At 43.9% G+C, this 18,644-nt stretch overlaps 1 protein-coding gene across 6 annotated transcripts in view; it reads right to left on the minus strand.

The window, feature by feature from the left end:
- Window positions 1-1,260: 1,260 nt before the first annotated feature.
- LOC123428025 (putative ion channel POLLUX-like 2) overlaps window positions 1,261-18,644 on the minus strand; it is a 67,772-nt gene continuing 50,388 nt past the window's right edge. For 4 of the 6 annotated variants that reach the window (XM_045112188.1, XM_045112196.1, XM_045112180.1 and 1 more), the window contains 10 exons: window positions 14,851-15,042; window positions 14,659-14,772; window positions 14,465-14,557; window positions 14,214-14,340; window positions 2,334-2,410; window positions 2,187-2,234; window positions 2,030-2,099; window positions 1,882-1,955; window positions 1,683-1,793; window positions 1,261-1,492 (listed from right to left, as the gene is read on the minus strand). In XM_045112188.1, the coding sequence (XP_044968123.1) occupies window positions 1,373-1,492; window positions 1,683-1,793; window positions 1,882-1,955; window positions 2,030-2,099; window positions 2,187-2,234; window positions 2,334-2,410; window positions 14,214-14,340; window positions 14,465-14,557; window positions 14,659-14,772; window positions 14,851-15,042 (1,026 nt within the window). In that variant the 3' untranslated portion in view covers window positions 1,261-1,372. Of the gene's footprint in view, window positions 1,493-1,682; window positions 1,794-1,881; window positions 1,956-2,029; window positions 2,117-2,186; window positions 2,235-2,333; window positions 2,411-4,355; window positions 9,108-14,213; window positions 14,341-14,464; window positions 14,558-14,658; window positions 14,773-14,850; window positions 15,043-18,644 lie in introns of those variants that run through there. The other 2 variants (XM_045112204.1, XM_045112208.1) reach the window with 2 other exon arrangements.

Raw genomic sequence — 18,644 nt, forward strand, 5'->3', positions numbered from 1 at the left:
TACCTATTAATAAAGCATCTATTGCTTCTGTGGTACATCATGGAAATTGTCCCTGAATTTTGCATAAATTACCCACCATGCCACCGGTAAGTAATAGAAAACGTTTCACAAAGCGGAAAATCTCGGACTGGGCCGAGCCATATAAAAACCTCCTATATTACGCTCTGCACCCTGGAAGAATATCCAGCACACCATATGGGCCGGCCCACGCACAGACGCCAGTTTTTTAGTCCCGTTTATTTATTTATCTTCAATTTCATTTTATTGTTCTATTTCAAATAATTTAGAACTTCAAATAACCTTTAAACTTTTAATAAACTTAAAATTTTAAATCAACATATTTTAAAAAATAAAAATATTTGTGACTACAAAAATAGTTTCTTTTTTTATTTAATTTTTTTCGTTCCATTTTTGTTTACTTCTAATTTAAATAATTTAGAATTACAAAGCATTTGCATATTAAAAAATAGGAATTTTGAATTAAAATGTTGACGAAAACATAAAATGTTTGTGGATTCAAAAATAGCGCGGGATTTTTTTTTTTTTGCAAATTCTAAAACAATATACGTGAGTTATATAAATATATTACTGACTTATAAAAATGTTTGTTTATTCAGAAAAACTTCATGCGTTTAAAAAATGTTTGTGAATTTAAAGTAAAATCCTGCAACATCAAAAATTATGTTCGTCTTTTCTAGAATTGGTCGCCAATTCAAAAGAAAAATATTTAGACCAGTTCGAAATATAAAAAATATTCACGATTTTTAGTAAATGTTTGTAAATTATAAAAAATGTTCTCAATTTTAAAATTGTTCTCATATTTGTAAAATTGTTCATGAAAGATCTAATGTATGTAGTTAAACATTAATGCTTCTAAGTCTTTGTGAAAATATACCCGTGTGATTTTTTAAAAATTAACTGTTGGATGGATCAGATTATTATTGTATGTTTTCTAAAAAAAATCTTTTAATTAAGAACAATTCTTTGATTTACCAAGATTTTTGACAACCATGATAAGTTTTTTTAAATGTAAAGATCGCTTCAACTTGTGAATAAATTTAAAAGAAGAAACATTTTCTTGCATTTGTGCACAAAATTTCAAAATCAAGTGCACATAATGTGATCATCATCATTGAAGATTATGTTTTTTTTCTCCCGTTGCAAAGCACGGGCCATTTTGCTAGTCTAATATAACAACCATTGTAATTGACGATAACATAAGTGGCCACGGAATTTGTATAGCTATGGAGACAAATTATATTTGATCAAAAATCATTTTTTATCGCTTTGAAATGATAAGTAACAGTCTATATTTCATCTCCTTGGGTAGCAAGAGCTGTCAAGAAAACAGAAGAATGGCAAGCTGAAAATGTTATGCCGAACTTTTGCTACCCCTCACAATTGGTTGTTCACCTTCAAACTCTGATATCACGATGAGCGAGTCCGTCATTTCAAGAGAAAGTGGCTGCAACTTGTTCGTAGGATTTATATGCTGCCATGGTTAAACAATAGATGAATTATGGTTGCCAATATTCACAAAGTGAAAACTGAAAAAAGCGCCAGTCCACAAAAATTAGATCTAAAGAAGCTAGATAGCTTTTGAATAGTGAAGTTAGAAAGAACCTTATCTTAAAAAAAAACACAATTTCTGCATTATCTAACAAATAAAAGAGAGTATTAACCTGCTTCTGGTCCTTAACATAACCAATGGCAACTTCACGACGCAAAACTGCCCTTTCAGACAGCTCAGTGAATGATATTTTCTCTCCTTCCTTCATGTACAGTCCTACTTCCTATAATGAGCACATGCAGCAGGACAGATGATTTTACCGATCACAAGCAGCAAAGGATGTACAAGGATAATAATTACAATCAAATTACCTTAATATAAATCTCATCTCCTTCAGCATCCAGAATATCCTTCCATACTTCATTCAGCTCGCAACATTCCGCAACTACATTTCATTTTATCATGAGATAGAGCCCTTTTTAGGAAAATAAAGAGACAAATAATAAGTACACAACCAACCTTGTGCTGTCACAAGACTCATAACTTCCTCTGCTCCAATAAATGAAAGGGAGGGTTTTATTCTAGTTATCTGCATAATATGCAGAGCTAGGAACTTATTTCCAAAATTTAAATACATTTGATGAACTGAGTAGTTGAGATATAATAAGATTCTTACTTGCTTTCCCAGTCCTGTGTCTACAATTTCTGATACAAGATGCTGAACCTATAGGACGCATTAAAGTGAGAATTTGCAAATTCAAGCAAATTGGTATTTCTTTTAGCAGGGGAGTATTTATCAGAAAACCTTGTAGTGAGAACTGACCTTAATGTCATTTTTCTGGCAAATATTTTCAGCAAGGAGAAGGGTATATGCCAATTGCTTATCAGCCTGTACAGTATCTGCAAAGCCATACACAGATGAAACTTCTCCATATATAATGGGGAAATAGTACGGTAATTCAAAGGTGCATTAGAGAGCACATGCTCCTGGACGCAGACAAATTATTATCAAATGTCAAATGTTCCTGAAAATAATTACCCGTGTAAACGTTTGAGCCCTTTATGTGCATGCAAATTTTCTGTAACAAAAATATCAGTTTTGCATCTGGTGTAAGGAAACAAGTTCAGTAATGTACCTTTTTAGAGCACTGAATTTGTTATTTTCAAAGCGCCAAAAAGTTCCTTTTCGATACAAATATGAAAGCATATGAATGACTCCAACATATGTCTATAACTTCTTTTTTGTAGAATTGCATGCACCAGCCAATTTTTTCATCCAAAGGTCCAAACCGAGAGAGATGGGCGGACACGTGGGAAGTGAAAGCCGGGGCAGACCGGAATTTATTTATAGCAATGATTGGGTTTTGAAACCTAAACTTCTTGGTTGGAAGTTGTATGCAACTGACCATTTCACATGTGGGATTGATATAAGCCGCAATGGTTCTTATTAATAGGGTTTTGGCAGGGCCTTTAGATCGAGACCTGTTGGCTCTAATATCATATAGATTTGCAACCACCAGCCAATTTAAACCAATAAGGATGCTAACCGACCCTCCTCCAGGAGGCTCCCCCGATTTGCATCCTTCCTGGCCATCGGATCGCGCTGAATCTGGTCAACCGAGCAGCCAGGTCCGTCTGATCTTTATTATGGTTTTCACCTTGCTGTTGATTTTCGAGGTCCGTGACTGGTGGGCTCAGCGTCGCTCTCCCTTGACTGGGTTAAATTTTGTTGGTGACCTTTGCCCGTGCGCCGCATGCTGTCCCGCGAGTCGCGCTGCCTAGTGGTCAACTCCTCCCGCGTGGCGCACAAAACCACTCCTTCCACGCGCCTTGCCCCCAATCCCCTCCACCCGAACCCTAGCCCCCAATGGATGGGACACCACACCCTTACTCCTCCCCAACAGCCTCCATGCTTGCTTCTTCCTCTTCCTCCCGCCGGATCCAAGGCGTGCGGCCGTGGAGGCGAGCCTCTCCAGTGGTGGAGACAACTTGCAAGCAAAGGGTGACCACATGGATCAGTCCTGCAGGAGAGAGAACTAAAAGGAAGGGGGGGGAGAGAAAGAGAGAAGAAAAAGGAGAGGGAGGCCCGACGTGGAGGGGATAGGGTCACCGGCCGGCGCCGTCCTGCGGCGGCGAGGTCAGGTACGACCTGGTCCCGCTGCCTACCACGGAGCAAGGGCCATGGAGCAGGGGATTGATGATGGCGGCTAGAAGCCACGAGGTCTGGCGAAGAAGAGGATGAGGATGCGAGGATTGAGGAGGGTGTTCCTGTGTTCATCGCTTGTCCATGTCGGCTTAGATCTGGTATGGCTGCTTATCTACTCCAATGCTAGCTTGTTATAGGTTTCATTTTTTCGTGCCAGGGTTGTGATTTTGGTTGTCACATTTTCAGATCGTAGGAGGAAGAAGTCTCTTGGGTTACTCACTCAGAATTTTGCCAAGTTGTTCCTCACCATGGAGGTGAGAAATTCTGCATTTCCTTTTTTCTGTTTTGAAGATTTATGGTTTGCGGAACTATCGTTGGTCGGTATGAAATCTGTAAATCCAGCAGGATAGCATGAGCTCACACTTGATGAAGCTGCAAAGTTCCTCCTTGGAGAAGGCCATGAGGAGTCCAATATGAGTAGTATTTGTACTATTTCCTCTACGTTATTCTTTGGCTGCATGAGTATGAATACCAATTCAAGACATTGCTCCTCTTTGTTCCCATCGCTGGCCGGGTCTTCACACTGGTGGAGGAAGAGTTGAGGGCCATGAATACCAATTCAAGACGTTGCTCCTCTTTGTTCCCATCGCTGGTCGGTGTCAGACCCGAGGGGTTTGACTGAAGAACAAAACACGCAAATAGCTCGAACTAGCTTGATTTCAGGGATGAATTAGAGAATAGTTCTTACAAGCAGAGACACCTAAGCCGGTCAGGAACACTAGCGACGCAACAGGGGGAAACCCTAAAAACAAGACGAGCCCACAATTAGCTGGAATCCATGGCTTTATAGCCTTATAAAGTGAGGTAAAAACGAGAGAAAAGGCAGTAAGAAGGTGGCCGGCGCTAGAAAAGCTACAGTGACGCGCGCGCGAAGGGGAGCCGTCAGATCGGAGAATAACGCCATCCGCGCCATCTGGCCAGAGCGAAGCGGTACGGGAGTCTTCGATGCGTTGGATCGACGATGGATGGCTGTCATCGCTTGGCGCCGCAATTCAAACTTGAACTCCTGCTTCTTACTCTTCGTTGGGTCGTGACAACTCCCCCGTTCGACAACAGACCTGTCCTCAGGGTTGAAAGCTGGGAAGACCTTCTGGATGAAAGTGGCGCCTTCCCCAGTGGCATCTTGATCATCCAGATTAGTCCACTTGATGAGCCATCGAACGACTGGTATTTGTATATCACCTTGAACTCTGGGAATGAGCTTTCTGTTCAGTACTTTCTCTGGCTCCAGGAGGATTGTGTCATCCTCATGAAGAAGAGGCAGGTTGGGGTTGGGTATGGCTCTTGGGCCCAGATGCCTCTTCAACTGGCTGACATGAAAAGTTGGGTGAAGTTTGCAGTGGTCTGGTAGGAGTAACTTGTAAGCCACAGGGCCAATTATCAGGATGATTCGAAATGGACCATAGTATTTGGAGTGTAGCTTGAGGCATCTATGGATACTGAGTGTAGTGTGTCTGTAAGGCTGCAGTTTAAGGTAGACCATATCCCCAACTTCCAGTGATCTTTCAGATCTCTTCTTGTCAGCATAGTGCTTCATCCTTTCTTAAGCTTTTGGCAGGTTAGCTTTGATCTGGGCAGCAATCTGTTCTGCAGTGATGATAGAAGAGAATTCCTGGGCTTGATCAGGAGGGTACAATGCAGCTTCTGCCAACATGCTGGGTGGTCTATTGTATAGTGCTTGAAAAGAGGTGATTTTCAGTGAGGTGTGGTAGCTAGTATTGTACCACCATTCAGCCAAGGAAAGCCAATTCATCCATTTCTTGGGTTGTAAAAATGCCATGCATCTCAGGTAGTTCTCCAAGCACTGATTGACTCTTTCAGTTTGACCATCTGATTGGGGGTGGTAAGAGGTACTATTTGAAGTTTAATGCCCAATCTGTTGAAGAGTTCTTGCCATAGGTGGCTTGTGAAGATCCTGTCCCTGTCAGTAACAATGACAGAGGGGAGACCATGTAGTTTGAAAATGTGGTCAGTGAAGGCAGTGGCTACAGTGCTGACTGTAATAGGGTGTTTCATTGCAATGAAATGCCCATATTTGATGAATCTATCAACCACAACCAGAATCATGTCCTTGTTTTGTGAAGTTGGCAGCCCTTCAATAAAATCCCAGCTAATGTGGCACCAGGCAAAATCAGGGACAGGTAGAGGCTGCAACAACCCTGGGTATTTGCAGTGTTCAGGTTTGTTGATTTGACAAGTTGGGCATTGCTTGATGTAATCCACAGTGAATTGTTTCATTCCAGGCCAATGGAATAGAAGCTTGAGTCTCTGATATGTGGCCCTGTGTACAGAGTGGCCACCTAATTCAGAGTTGTGCAGGGCAGCTACCAGCTTAGTTCTGAGATTTATATCATTTCCAATGACAATTCTGTTCTTGTACCTAATGATACCCTATTGAAGAACATAGTTGGGAAGGGCAGTACCAGAGGTTGCCAGTTGGGAGAGCAGATCCTTGCATCTCTGATCTTGTGCATAGCTGGAGATGACTTCAGAAATCCATGCTGGTTTTGCTTGACTAGCAACCAATGAGTGTAGTCTGTATTTTACCCTAGATAGAGCATCAACAACTTTGTTGTTCTTTCCTTGCTTGTATTCCACGTTGAAGTTGTAGTCCAACAGCTTGATCAACAACTTGTGTTGAATTCCTTCTGTGAGCTTCTGATCTTGAATGTATTTTAAACTTCGCTGATCAGTTCTTATGATCAAGGAGGAAGCAGCAAAGTAGTGTTTCCAATGTTCCAGGACCTTGATAATGGCCATGACTTCTTCGTCATAAGTGGACATGGCAGCAGCTTTGGGGCCAATTGTTTTACTAAAGAATGACAGTGGTCTGCCTTCTTGCATAAGTACAACCCCAATTCCATAAGCACAAGCAACAGTTTCCAAAATGAAGGATAGGGAAAAATCAGGGAGAGCTAGGACAGGAGCTTGGGTCATTTTGTGTTTCAGGGTGTTGAAAGCATCCATTTGTTCACTGCCTCATTGGAAGTTATCCTTCTTTAATGATAGATAAAGTGGTTTGCAGATATATCCATAGTTTTGGATAAACCTTCTGTAATACCCTGTAAGGCCCAAAAAACTTCTCAGTTGGGTGACATTTTCAGGAGCTGGCCACTGGACAATTGCTTCAATTTTTGTGGGATCAATGGCAACACCATCACCTCTGATGACATGTCCCAAGTACTCTACTTGAGGTTGTGCAAAAGAGCATTTACTGAGCTTGGCAAATAGTTGATTTGACTGTAGGGCTTGTAAAACTAGTTGCAGGTGTTCCAGATGCTCTTTCATGTTTCTGCTGTAGATTAAAATGTCATCAAAGAAGACCAATTCAAATTTTCTGAGATAGGGTGCCAGGACTGTATTCATGAGCAGCTGGAAGGTGGCAGGGGCATTAGTCAAGCCAAATGGCATGACCAGGTATTCATAGTGGCCACAATGAGTACTGAAAGCAATTTTGCCAATATCTTCCCCTTGCATTCTGATTTGGTGGTAACCACTTCTTAAATCCAGCTTGGAGAATCCAGCTTGGACATATCCTGTTTGTGTGAGAGCATGGAATAGCCTGACATTATCACAAACTGAAGTTTCAGCAAACCTGTCTCCCAACAGTCTGCAAAACCTGTACCATGGTAGAGTGTTAGCAGTAATTCCAGTTCCTCTCCACCATTCAGTAGCAGGGCCCTTGAGGTAAGTGACTGCAATTTCAATCTTCTGCTCCAAGGGTGTTCTTGCAGCTTTAAAGTAGAGCTCAACAGTCTGTATCCAGGAATCAGTGCCAGTACCCTCAAATTCAGGAATATTATATTTTGCTGGCTTGACTAGAGCAAGGGCTCTTCTGTTGTCAAGCACCGCCTCTCTAGCACCAATTGCCACCCTTCCTTCCTGTTGAGGAGCTTGGTCGGTTGGCAGATTCTGTTGTCCATTGGTTGCAGGAGGGGGAACAGTCAGGGGTCGGTTTAGTTGTTGCAAAGTGTGGGTGCCTGTAAGGGACTTTGTTGCTACCATCTAGGTTGAGTTCTCTGCCTGTCTGCATGTCCACTAGGGTGGCAGAGCCAACAGTAACAGGGGTGTGGTAAGCCTCCTCGGGTTTTAAGGCGGGACCTTTAAGGGTGTTATTGTTGTCACCACTAGCTTGAGGAACCTCCATTGGGTTGGGTGGGACTTCTCTTGGCTTGGGAAATCCAGAGAGAAAGTTTGAAAATGACCCTTGTAAGTCACCTAAGGATTTCTGCACTGACTGAAAGTTCTCCTGCACATATTCCCTAAATTCATCAAATTCCAGTCGATCCTGCTCTCTGTTTTTCTGCAGCAGTTGCACATCGAGCTGCAAAGAGTGGAACTCCAGCTGATCCGTCGATGAAGAGTCAGAGGGCCTAGTCATCTTGTTGGAAGAATGTAGAGAGGGTTTAGAGTTGGCAGGGAGCCAAGCCACCTCGCTGCAGAGAGAACAGGCTAAATGGAAGGAATTTTACGACAGCTTGTGCTGCAACCCGACCCTTTGCTGTTGATCCTGCCGCCGCCTGCACCGCCGCCGTCGCCACGCCGCCGAAGTACACCGGATCCGGGAGGGTGGTGGGATTTTACTGCTCAAGCAAGGTGCTTTAGCAACCACTTTCCTGACCAGACCTGTACCGAATTTCACCACCGCCTGCGCCACCGGAGAAACACCGCCGCCGCGATCGGAAGGGGAGAAAGAGGATTTTACGGCTCCTCCAACTCCTTCTCGGCCTCCAAATCCAATACGCCGCCGAGGAACAATGGCTCTGATTACCACTTGTCATACCCGAGGGGTTTGACTGAAGAACAAAACACGCAAATAGCTCGAACTAGCTTGATTTCAGGGATGAATTAGAGAATAGTTCTTATAAGCAGAGACACCTAAGCCGGCCGGGAACACTGGCGGCGCAACAGGGGGAAACCCTAAAAACAAGACGAGCCCACAACGAGCTGGAATCCATGGCTTTATAGCCTTACAAAGTGAGGTAAAAACGAAAGAAAAGGCAGTAAGAAGGTGGCCGACGCTCCCAGCCGGCGCTGGAAGCGCTACAGTGATGCGCGCGCGAAGGGGAGCCGTCAGATCGGAGATCAACGCCATCCGCGCCATCTGGCTAGAGCGAAGCGGTATGGGAGTCTTCGATGCGTTGGATCGAAGATGGATGGCTGTCATCGCTTGGCGCCACAATTCAAACTTGAACTCCTGCTTCTTACTCTTCGTTGGGTCCTGACAGTCGGGTCTTCACACTTGTGGAGGAATAGTGGAGGGCCAACAGGCCAGCGGTGTGAGGTGGGGCATAGAGGCCAGAGACCCACGCAACGGACGAGGAAAAGATGGCTATGGGGACAAGGATGCCTGCTTAAATTTTCTTTCGTTGGTGATTCCGCTATATGCATCTGAAATGGTTATGTGAGGAGGTGAGGATAATTGGATAAATATTGTTTCAGGTCCACCCGACTCATCCCAAGTTTTTGCAAGGTCTGCCTCTTATCAAAATTTTCTTGTCTCATATGAAGGTGAGTGTAATCTTGCAAGCAATTGCATCTGCTATTTTGTTGTTTCAGATCATATGTTGATACTTCATTTTACTCAATCTTTTGTATTAACCATAAGGGTAAAAGATATGATGTTCTGAAGCATTTCTAGGGCCCATGCCTCAGATGAGATTAATTCCTTGATTTTGTTGTTTCTCAATTATTCATTCTAGAATTTGGCCCTTACTTGAGTGTCCCAGGTTGCTTATTTTCTCTGTTGGTTGAGATTTGTTCTTTTTCTTTCTAGCTAGATTCTACATTAGTTTTATTCCCTATGTACTATCATGGCCCTTAGTTGATTGTTTGTCTTGATATCCCAGATTTGGTCGGACGTTGCATTTTGCTTTGCCTCATGCTATTATATTTTGTTCTTGCATGTAAAGAGGTTGGCGGCTTAATTGACCCAAGTTAGTTATTGGAATGCTTTTTGTAGTCCACAGTACTACCTGTTCGATGGCATTTAGAGTGTTCTCTCAGGTATACCATGCATCCCACGCAAATGGCCACGGTTCGACTGCTCAGTACATGAGTAGTTTGTCTTAGACAACTAATCCTCACAAATTAATTGGCATGTAGGCGTGGCTAGAGGTCGTGGGTCGCAGAAGATCTGTGCCTGCATCAAGCTCGACACGTTCTATGATGTGGGCATACTGACAACCTACCTGCTAGCCTTCGTGCTGCACGTCGATGGGGTGGTGCTTCTCCTCGATTTCTTTCACAACTTCTTACCGCTTTGGAGTTTGATAACATGCTAATGGTGTGGAAGTAATTTGGATGGGCTGGGCCTTCGGATGGAAACTATCTTCAGTATTCTGGTGCAGGTCTTGCTGGTCGTGGTCATCACACTGCACACCAACTGGCAGAATGAGGTATACGTTCAAAGGTTGTGCGTTGTCTAGGCCGTTTCCTGCTTGAAAATTTCCAAGAAGCATTCAAATTTAATATGTACATTATCTTCAAGGCTGTGTTGTAATATGCTTCAGTTTCATCATACATAAGTGAAATTTTATTCGGTACTTAACAATAGGGTAGCAGGCTCAGGAGTATTCACAAGGTTTTCAAATGCTTACTAGGAACCTAAAATCTTAAAATTTTATGATATGTTGGTAAAAACAGAATATCACCTCAGTTTTGCAATATAGGAGCTGATACTTTCATGAGAAGAAATCAACTGAACAGTTCGTTAAATGTGGTTGTGCTCTGAGCCAGCCTTTATAGAACAGATGTAATCTATTATCAGTGTCCAATATTTGTAGTAAAATGTTGGATTGTGCTCTGCATCTGGTATTAGGATTCCTCTTTTTTACAGTGTTACTTTACTACCAATTTCCTTTATTTTCCTAATTGGTCATTGTTATAACCAAAATGTGAGCATTGCCATACTGCTGATACACCAGCAAAAATCGTTCATTTTGACGTTCATACTCACCAATAACAAAGGCAGTTGGCCTTTCGTGTCCATATGTGCTTAGCTTGCAAATGTTCAGTGTTTCTTTACACAGATTGTTCACCTGGAATGGAGGTCATTTGTTTTTCATTTTGATGTTTCTTTGCTATGCAGAGTGGAAATAATGTAATAATGTGGTACTGAGATGGGTGAGTTCCTAATTCCAGTGTACAGAGTTTATCAAAATGCACATGAGTTGTCCTGTCAAATGTTCAGAAAACTGTTATATGTTGAAAGTGCCGCCAGATCAGTCCACATCTGTTTTTCTCTTTACGTAATTTCTTGCTTCTTACTGAACTTTACGCTGCATTATCTGAACTTTCTTGCTTGCTCGACTGCGCCGCCTATGTTTGGCTTGTGTCCTTCCCCCATCCCATTTGGTCGCCGTCTAGGCTCTCTCCTATCACTTGCTCGGATCATCAGACAAGGCTCTCTGCCAGATGCCCAATTCTTACTTTTGGATGTGTTGTGTGCAGGATTATAGCACAAAGCAGTGGTCGTTTGGGTTCTCTGGGGGAATGGCATGCGCAGGTTAACTCGGAAATTCGGAATTTCAGTTTTTGTATTGACATCTGAGAGGAAGAGTAGTGTTGTAGAGACATGTTTTATTTCAAACTTACGATAATATAAAGTAAACCATGCTTTTTCAACTGAATATGTGTATGTATGTATGTGCAACTAAGGCGAAGAACAGAGTCTTCACAGCGTAAACTTATTGATTGTACTATTTACTAATATTCTGCTTGTGGATAGCTATATGTCTTTGTATTATCTTTTAAAATTTAGTTTCAAGAATTTCATTTCTAAAGCTGGTGGTTCTTGCCTTTCTTTTTTCAATATTCCTAGGGAAATGCTTCATGTTGGGCTAAGCAAGTTAAAATTGGTTATTACGAGTTCCTTCCGTTTATGCATGTGTACAGTGCCTTATCAAGAAGATAATCATATTGATTTTGCAAAACATTAGTTAGTCCCTATCCAAGCAGCAATCTGCGTATGTTGCGAGTCTTGAATAGATTGTTATGGTCAATATTATTTGGTTGGAAAAACAAGTTTGGACCTTATGATATTATCTTGGAATAACTGAAGCCCTGACAAGTGAAACATATGTCTCATCAGTTTAGTGGACAAGAAAGACAGAAAAATCAAAGAAGATTTGAAGATTAAAGAACTCAACAAAAGTTGGGTAGGCTACATAGATGATGTGTTTAATGCTTCCGGAGAATCCATCAGCTTGCTAAACGCTGTGGGTCGCTGGCCAGTTCTACGTGTTAAGAGAAATCTTATGGATATTCATAATCCTATTGCTCACCGTGACTGGCTTACTCATGAATCAATATGTCTGCTACATACTAAAGGCACATATTCATATCACAAAAAGTCTGATTAATTTCAGGGATGATGAAGCCTTGCTGTAAATTCGTCAAAGTGACATGAAGTAACTTTTAAAATGTCTTAGGTTTCCTTGTAAATTCTGCAAACTGATGGCATGTCATTATAACCTACAGGGTTATTCGCCATCGCGGTGGAGTCTAGGACCTCGGTTGAGGTCGCGCTCCGGGATCTTGGGCGCCTCACGTTCCGCCGCCCTTTCGGGCCGCCCGAGCTCGCGGCCTGGGATGAGATGCTGCAGTGCATTGCCCTCAACTCACCCGACGTCGATACTATCGCGGACCGCATGTCTTGGTGCCTAGAGCCCTCGGGCCACTTCTCCGCCCGGTCCCTGTACCGGGCCATCGTCCCATCATCTGCCCCGGCGGCCCTCACCGGCGTATGGGGCATTAGGCTCCCCTGAAAATCAGGATGTTCATGTGGCAATGGATCCGGGGCCGGGTTCCCTCTAGGGTGGAGGTGCTCAAACGCAATGGCCCGGGCGACGGGATCTGCCCTCTGTGCGACGTGATGTGCTAGAGGACTCCAACCACATCTTCTTCTCTTGCGTCACTGCTCAATTCCTGTGGAGTTACTTTCGCGAAACAGTCGGCGGTCAATGGTGCCATACCAATGTACCCAACTTGTACGCGGAGATTTTGTCCACCCCCTCGTCGGCCCGCCACATTAGGTGGCTGACCATCGGGGTGCTCACGTGGACCCTCTGGACTATTCGTAACAAGCTTTCGATCTAGCGTGTGCCCCTTCGACGTGCCACTGACGCGGTGTTTAAAATGTGTGGTTTCCTGCAGCTCTGGCGGCCGCTTAGCAGCCCATCCGACCGAGACGCCATCACCAACATCATCGCCAACATTCGTCTGATGGCTCTTCGCATGGCGCCCCCGCTCCCACCTCCGCCTCTAGAGCCAGATTAGACTGTTGTGGCTTTCGCATCACATCACATACCCCCGGTGTTGGGTGTGGGTGTGCGTGTTTATGTTTCTTAGGGCTTGTTGAGCTGTGCCCTCAGCGGAAACCTTTGGTGGTGTCCTGTGCCACTTATGTACGTTTGTGTGTGTGTGTGTGTTGAACCTATGTTGTTTGTATCGGTCTGGCGGTTTGCTTTATTTATAAAGCGGGGCGAAAGCCTTTTTCGGTAAAACCTACAAGGTGCTCCACATGGAAAATTCTATAACTGGTCTGTAAATTTTGCACATGAAAGATAAAAGTTTGGTCCAAACGCTGCTAAAAATATATCCTTAACTGGTATATACATCTTATGCAAAAAAAAAAATTCTTGAACTCAGATTTCTCATCATGGTAACTATATTTTCAACTAAAACAATTCTTCCTTAGCTGGTTTATACATGTTATACAAATTTTTTTTCAAACTTGGATTCCAAGTGTGATAAACATTTTTTCCGTATAGTATGATTTAACAGATAGGCTTCTACTGCGAGTACCGAATAAATGAAACTATTTTCATCGACAACATGGCTTTAGCGGGTCTCTGTGCCATTTGGCACAACGGGTCAACTAGTTCACTTAAAAGTCCAAAGTAGCGGAGAAGAGCAGGCCAAAAATACCTCAACACTTCCCACATGTGTAGACTATGTCAGGTCTTAGACATGGAATTTATGTAGGCCACAAATATTTTTATTAGACAGGTCTTAAATTCAGGACCTCTTGGCTCTAATACCACATATTGAATTGCATGCACCAGTCAGTTCACCCAAGAATCCGAACTAATAGGGAAGGGCAGACATATATTTCTTGCGAGACATGAGGGGGGTTGTTGGGGTGTAATCCGGACCTCTCTCTCAGTTCAGACTTTTCGACGAATTGGCTGTACATGCAATTTACATGATATTAGAGCAGAAGTCTTGAGTTCAGAACCCGGCTATCGCAATTTTAAATAATAAAATGCAGCCCACTTCAGATGCACTCAATACTACATTCCGATGCAAAAAAAAAAAGAATTTACTGTTTATCCCAGGTGCAAATGCACCCTGTAGTCATTCAATGATGTAAGAAATACTCCTTCCGTCCCATTAATATAAGAATTTCTTTGACACTACACTAGTGTTAAAAACGTTCTTATATTATGGGACGGAGGGAGTAGCATATTTCTGTCGTTGGTATGTTACTTATACCTCCAATGAGCCAGTCTCTATCAGATATCACCACGACTGAAAGCGAAACATTTTTGTCACACTTGGCAGATTTCCTAATGCTAATAATCGCTTCCTTCAAAGTATCATAGTTCATAGGACATCCCACCTGTATGAAACATTATCACATAAAAATTAAGAAATAAGAAGAGTAGGGCTAAGTATAAGTCCATGGAGCATTCTGTCCGTAAGCTTCAAAGGCTACTGCATAAAAGAGAGAGAAGGAGAGAGACCTTATGAGTAACTTTAATATTTTTAAGTTGGCTCTGCATAAGAGGGTTGACAACACTGGTCCGCTCTGTAACAGGGGTTTCTGACAATATTTCCTGCACATTAAAGTGAATTTGTTATACAAGTTCCACCCTAAGCACTAGTATTGAAACTGAGCGGTATATTTATTTCTTGTACCCTCTGCATCTATACATACCAATACACTACCAGGTCCAAGGTAATTATCATATTCTCGAATCATATCTGTAATTTTTGGCCTCCAACCAACAATAAGTATGCATTCCCTTGGTCCCAGTGTACATTCGCTGCTCTGCATATAACTAATTTGATGAACCAAGTAATTTGACAAGGGGGGAATTTTCATCAATACATCATCACACTGAATTACCTTAGAGAGTGATTTTGAGGGCCTCTCTACAATGTTCTTTCGCCGTGTTTCCTTCAGCTCAGTAACCACACTAGAAGATCTTTGACCCTCTTTTCGTTCTGAGTAATCAACTGAATTATCTGTTCGTTCAGATATATCTAAAACTGAATACTGTGATTTTCTCCTCCCACAAACAGGAGCAATAAGAAGCAACTGTGAAGCAACGAAATGAAGAGTGCGTCAGGGAATTAACTAGGAAATTATAGGCCAAGCATCCAGTCATGACTGATGGTACAAATGCAAAATAATGTACATCGACCCATCATAATGTTTCCTATAAATAATATAGTTCGTGCTGCATTTTCCTTGTTTCTCGACAAATAATACTTCATGGAAAAGGTCCAAAGATATGTGTGACATGTTCATAACGTCCCATATGCTAATATGAGTGTTAAGTAAGAACTAAATGGATATGTAACATACAGCAAGGGTGCCACAAAATATGGTAATGAACATATTTAACAGGGACTGATGGCCTCTTCCTCTTCCCCTCCCCCGGGGACCGAGCCGGCGGAGACTAAAATATCGAATCCCATCGCCGATCCCACCCACCCACCCATGCACCCACTGCGTCGCTCGCTCGCTCCCCTGGGCTCGCCAACGACCTTCTCTCATGGCGGGGGCGCGCCGTCGTCGGAGTCGAATCCGGCGGCTGGCTCCAGCGATGTAGGTGGCCAGACCACTGGCCCCGTCGCTACATGCGGTGGCTGCGCTGCCCTCGATCGGCAGCAACTCACCGGATGCGCGCAGGAAGATGCTGAGGGTGGTGTTGGATCGGTTCCCCGACCGGAGCGAGTGGTCGGAGATCCACATCGGAATCATCCGATAGGCGACATTCGCTGAGTCCTGCTGACTCACCGGGGACGACGGGTGCATGGATGTGGAGCTCCTCTTCTGGGCGATCCAGGAAGCCGAGTCGTCCGATCCGGTGCAGGCGGCGCGGTGGGCGTTCTAACACACGGCAAATCCCTCACGCCTCAACATCCGTCCGCCGCGGGTGGACACCTTGCCAAGATCCCGCCGGATGTGCTGCCGCCGGGGGTGCTTCCCCCCGCAGCAACGTCTGATCCCGCCCCCGTTTTCTCAGCATCGTCGGGCTCCAGAACCCCCTCCTCTGCCTGACGATGGAGATATGAATCCTATTCGTCTTCCCCCCTCTCTCAAGGCTAGATTGCTTGCATTCCGTGCTAGATGCGGTATAGATTCTGGGGAATTTGCTTTAAAAAAAATTGGTGGTGAAAAATTGAGGGGTTCCTCTCAGCAATTTGACAATCCTGCCGAGGTGAATGCCGTTTCTACGGATGTGGATCCAATTCATCCTTCTGTTGGGTCATTGGAAGGCTTGGCTGGTGGGGATCGTTTGCCGACGGCGATTGTCGTCGGTGGTGATATCGCGTTAGGGAGGGGTGAGATTTCTCCACCTCTTTACAACTTACAAAGGGGCCCCAATTTTCGGGCCGGTTTCCTTGGTAAGAAAGCGGGTTGTAGGAATGCGCGTTCTCGCGTGGAAGACCTAGAAGTAGAGGAACACTTTCCATGTCCCCCTGCCCCGCCGCCGCCGTTCACTTCCTCCATCCGAAACTAAGGGTGTTGGGCACTCCTCTGAGTTGCTTTTCTGGATCCATAGGGGTCTTATGAAATTCGGCTCGTTCACTACTGCTGATTGCCACCCTGTCGTTCGCCGCCCCTTCGATCCTCCCCCTAAATCTATCGATCCGGTGCGTGAAGGTATAGGCCCTGGTTCTTCCTCGTTTATGGATATTGTCAAAAAGGGTGCTCAGATGGCTGATCGCCGTGGTGGGAGCTCTGGCCCTGGGGCGACTGGTCCTGCTAAGGCCATCGCGCAGAAGGCCAACTATGATGGTGCGCGCAAGACAGTCTCGGTGGCTGCCAAGGAGTCTGTCCCTGCTCCAAGGCCTACCAAATCTACGGCTTCCACTGCCACTTCGTCTCAGGTCCAATCCTCACGGGCCCAGGAGGTGGAGTTGGAGCAGCCGCTTGATCCCAGGTAAAAGGACATGATATGCTTCAACTGTGGGGGTCCTGGTCACTACATTGGTAATTGTGTCAAGCCGAAATCCTGTTTTATCTGTCAGCAGAATCATAATGTTAACAACTGTGCTACCTGGTCCAAGATCCAGCCGACTGTTGCCTTTTTTGGTCATGGAGCTAGAGGGCTTGGTTTTTACCATGTAGATGTGCCTGCTGCTAATGAATCTAACTGGCATAATTTCCATAATTGTATTGTGGTGAATAACGCCAGAGGGGATGTGGACAGGGCTCTGCTACTAAGTCTTCTGACTGATACTTTCTGTAAGTCAAAGCAATGGCCATGGCAGATCAAGGAGATATCCCACAAAACATTCCTGGTTAGATTTCCACCTTGGAAGAAAGTTGAGGAACTGATTGAGTTACCATGTTTCTGCCTCCCTCAAGATATTGTTGTTAAGATGACCGAATGGAAAGGTGCTTGTGATCCTTTTGAAGAATTAGTGGAAGCTTGGGTCTTGATTGAAGGTATCCCACCTAAATGGTGTACCTGGAAAGTTTTTGCCCAGGTGGCTTCTATGTTTGGGGTCGTATGTTTGGGGTCGTAACAGATGTTGATTGGAATGGAATGTTTGGAACCTTTTTTGAGAATGTTAGGGTCAAAATTGCTTGCAGGAACCCAACAAGAATTCCTTTTGAAAGGTTGAGTCAAATGAAGAAAAAGTTGTTCCTGCTGGGGTTTACTGTTGAAGGGTTTGAATAGGTGGGTGATGTGGACTCTGTTATTGATATTGTTTCTGAAGATGAAGATGATGATGCAGGAGGCGCTGAGGAAGATCTTGGGGATGATAAGGAGGAAGAATCAAAGGATGAGATGCAAGATGATCTTGTGGATGATGAGACTGCCATTGATGAACTTGACAAGTCCAATATCCCTGGCCAGAGGAATTCTGGCTCTGCTGGTAAATCCGAAACTTCTGTTTTTGACCTCCTTCAAATGCTGACCATGAAAGCTTCATCATGGAGGTAGCTGCTGCTAGGGGTTTCTCCCAGCAGAATCTTGGTTGTGGTGAGGGCTCTCTGAATCCAATGATTGTTCATGAATTTGGGCCTAGTCCTGTTGTTGTTGCTGGAGAAAATACTGAATTTGGGGTTTCTACCCCTGTTAACTTAGGGCCCGTTTCTTTGATGGATGCTGGAATATCTGATAATAAGGAATACTGTGAATCATTATTAAAGTCTGTTGACATGGTTGACTCTGAAGATGAGATGGACCCAAAAGAGGATGTTATGCTAGGGACTCTTCCCTCTGAAACTTGCAGATGCTTCAATTTTCAGGCCTGAAGAGGTCTTTGCTGGACTCTCTGAATCATGCTCAAGAGGTTCCATCCGAGAATCCTAAGTGGGGGCCAATTATGGCATCTAAATATGCTACCAGGGGGCATGACAATATGAACATCATGGAGAAAGTTGCTGCTTACAAGATGAAGAACTTGGAAATTCCTATAACATACAAAGGTAAATCATTTCCTTCAAATGGTCCTAACAAGTTGATTGATCATGTTTCTAAGCTTGATTTGGTTATGGAGGGAGATAATGCTAGTAAGTTGGATATCAATGAAGATTTAATTGTTAGGGAGCAGGAGAGTTGCTTGGCTTTTGCTAATAACCATCCTGAAGTGGTTCTGCCTGATAACTTAGATGTGGTTCATCAAAAAATAGTTGGGACTCCAGTTGGGGTTTCCTCTCCTAAAACAGTGGGCACT

The sequence above is a fragment of the Hordeum vulgare genome, chromosome 1H, assembly GCF_904849725.1.
Source record: "Hordeum vulgare subsp. vulgare chromosome 1H, MorexV3_pseudomolecules_assembly, whole genome shotgun sequence".
NCBI lineage: Eukaryota > Viridiplantae > Streptophyta > Magnoliopsida > Poales > Poaceae > Hordeum > Hordeum vulgare.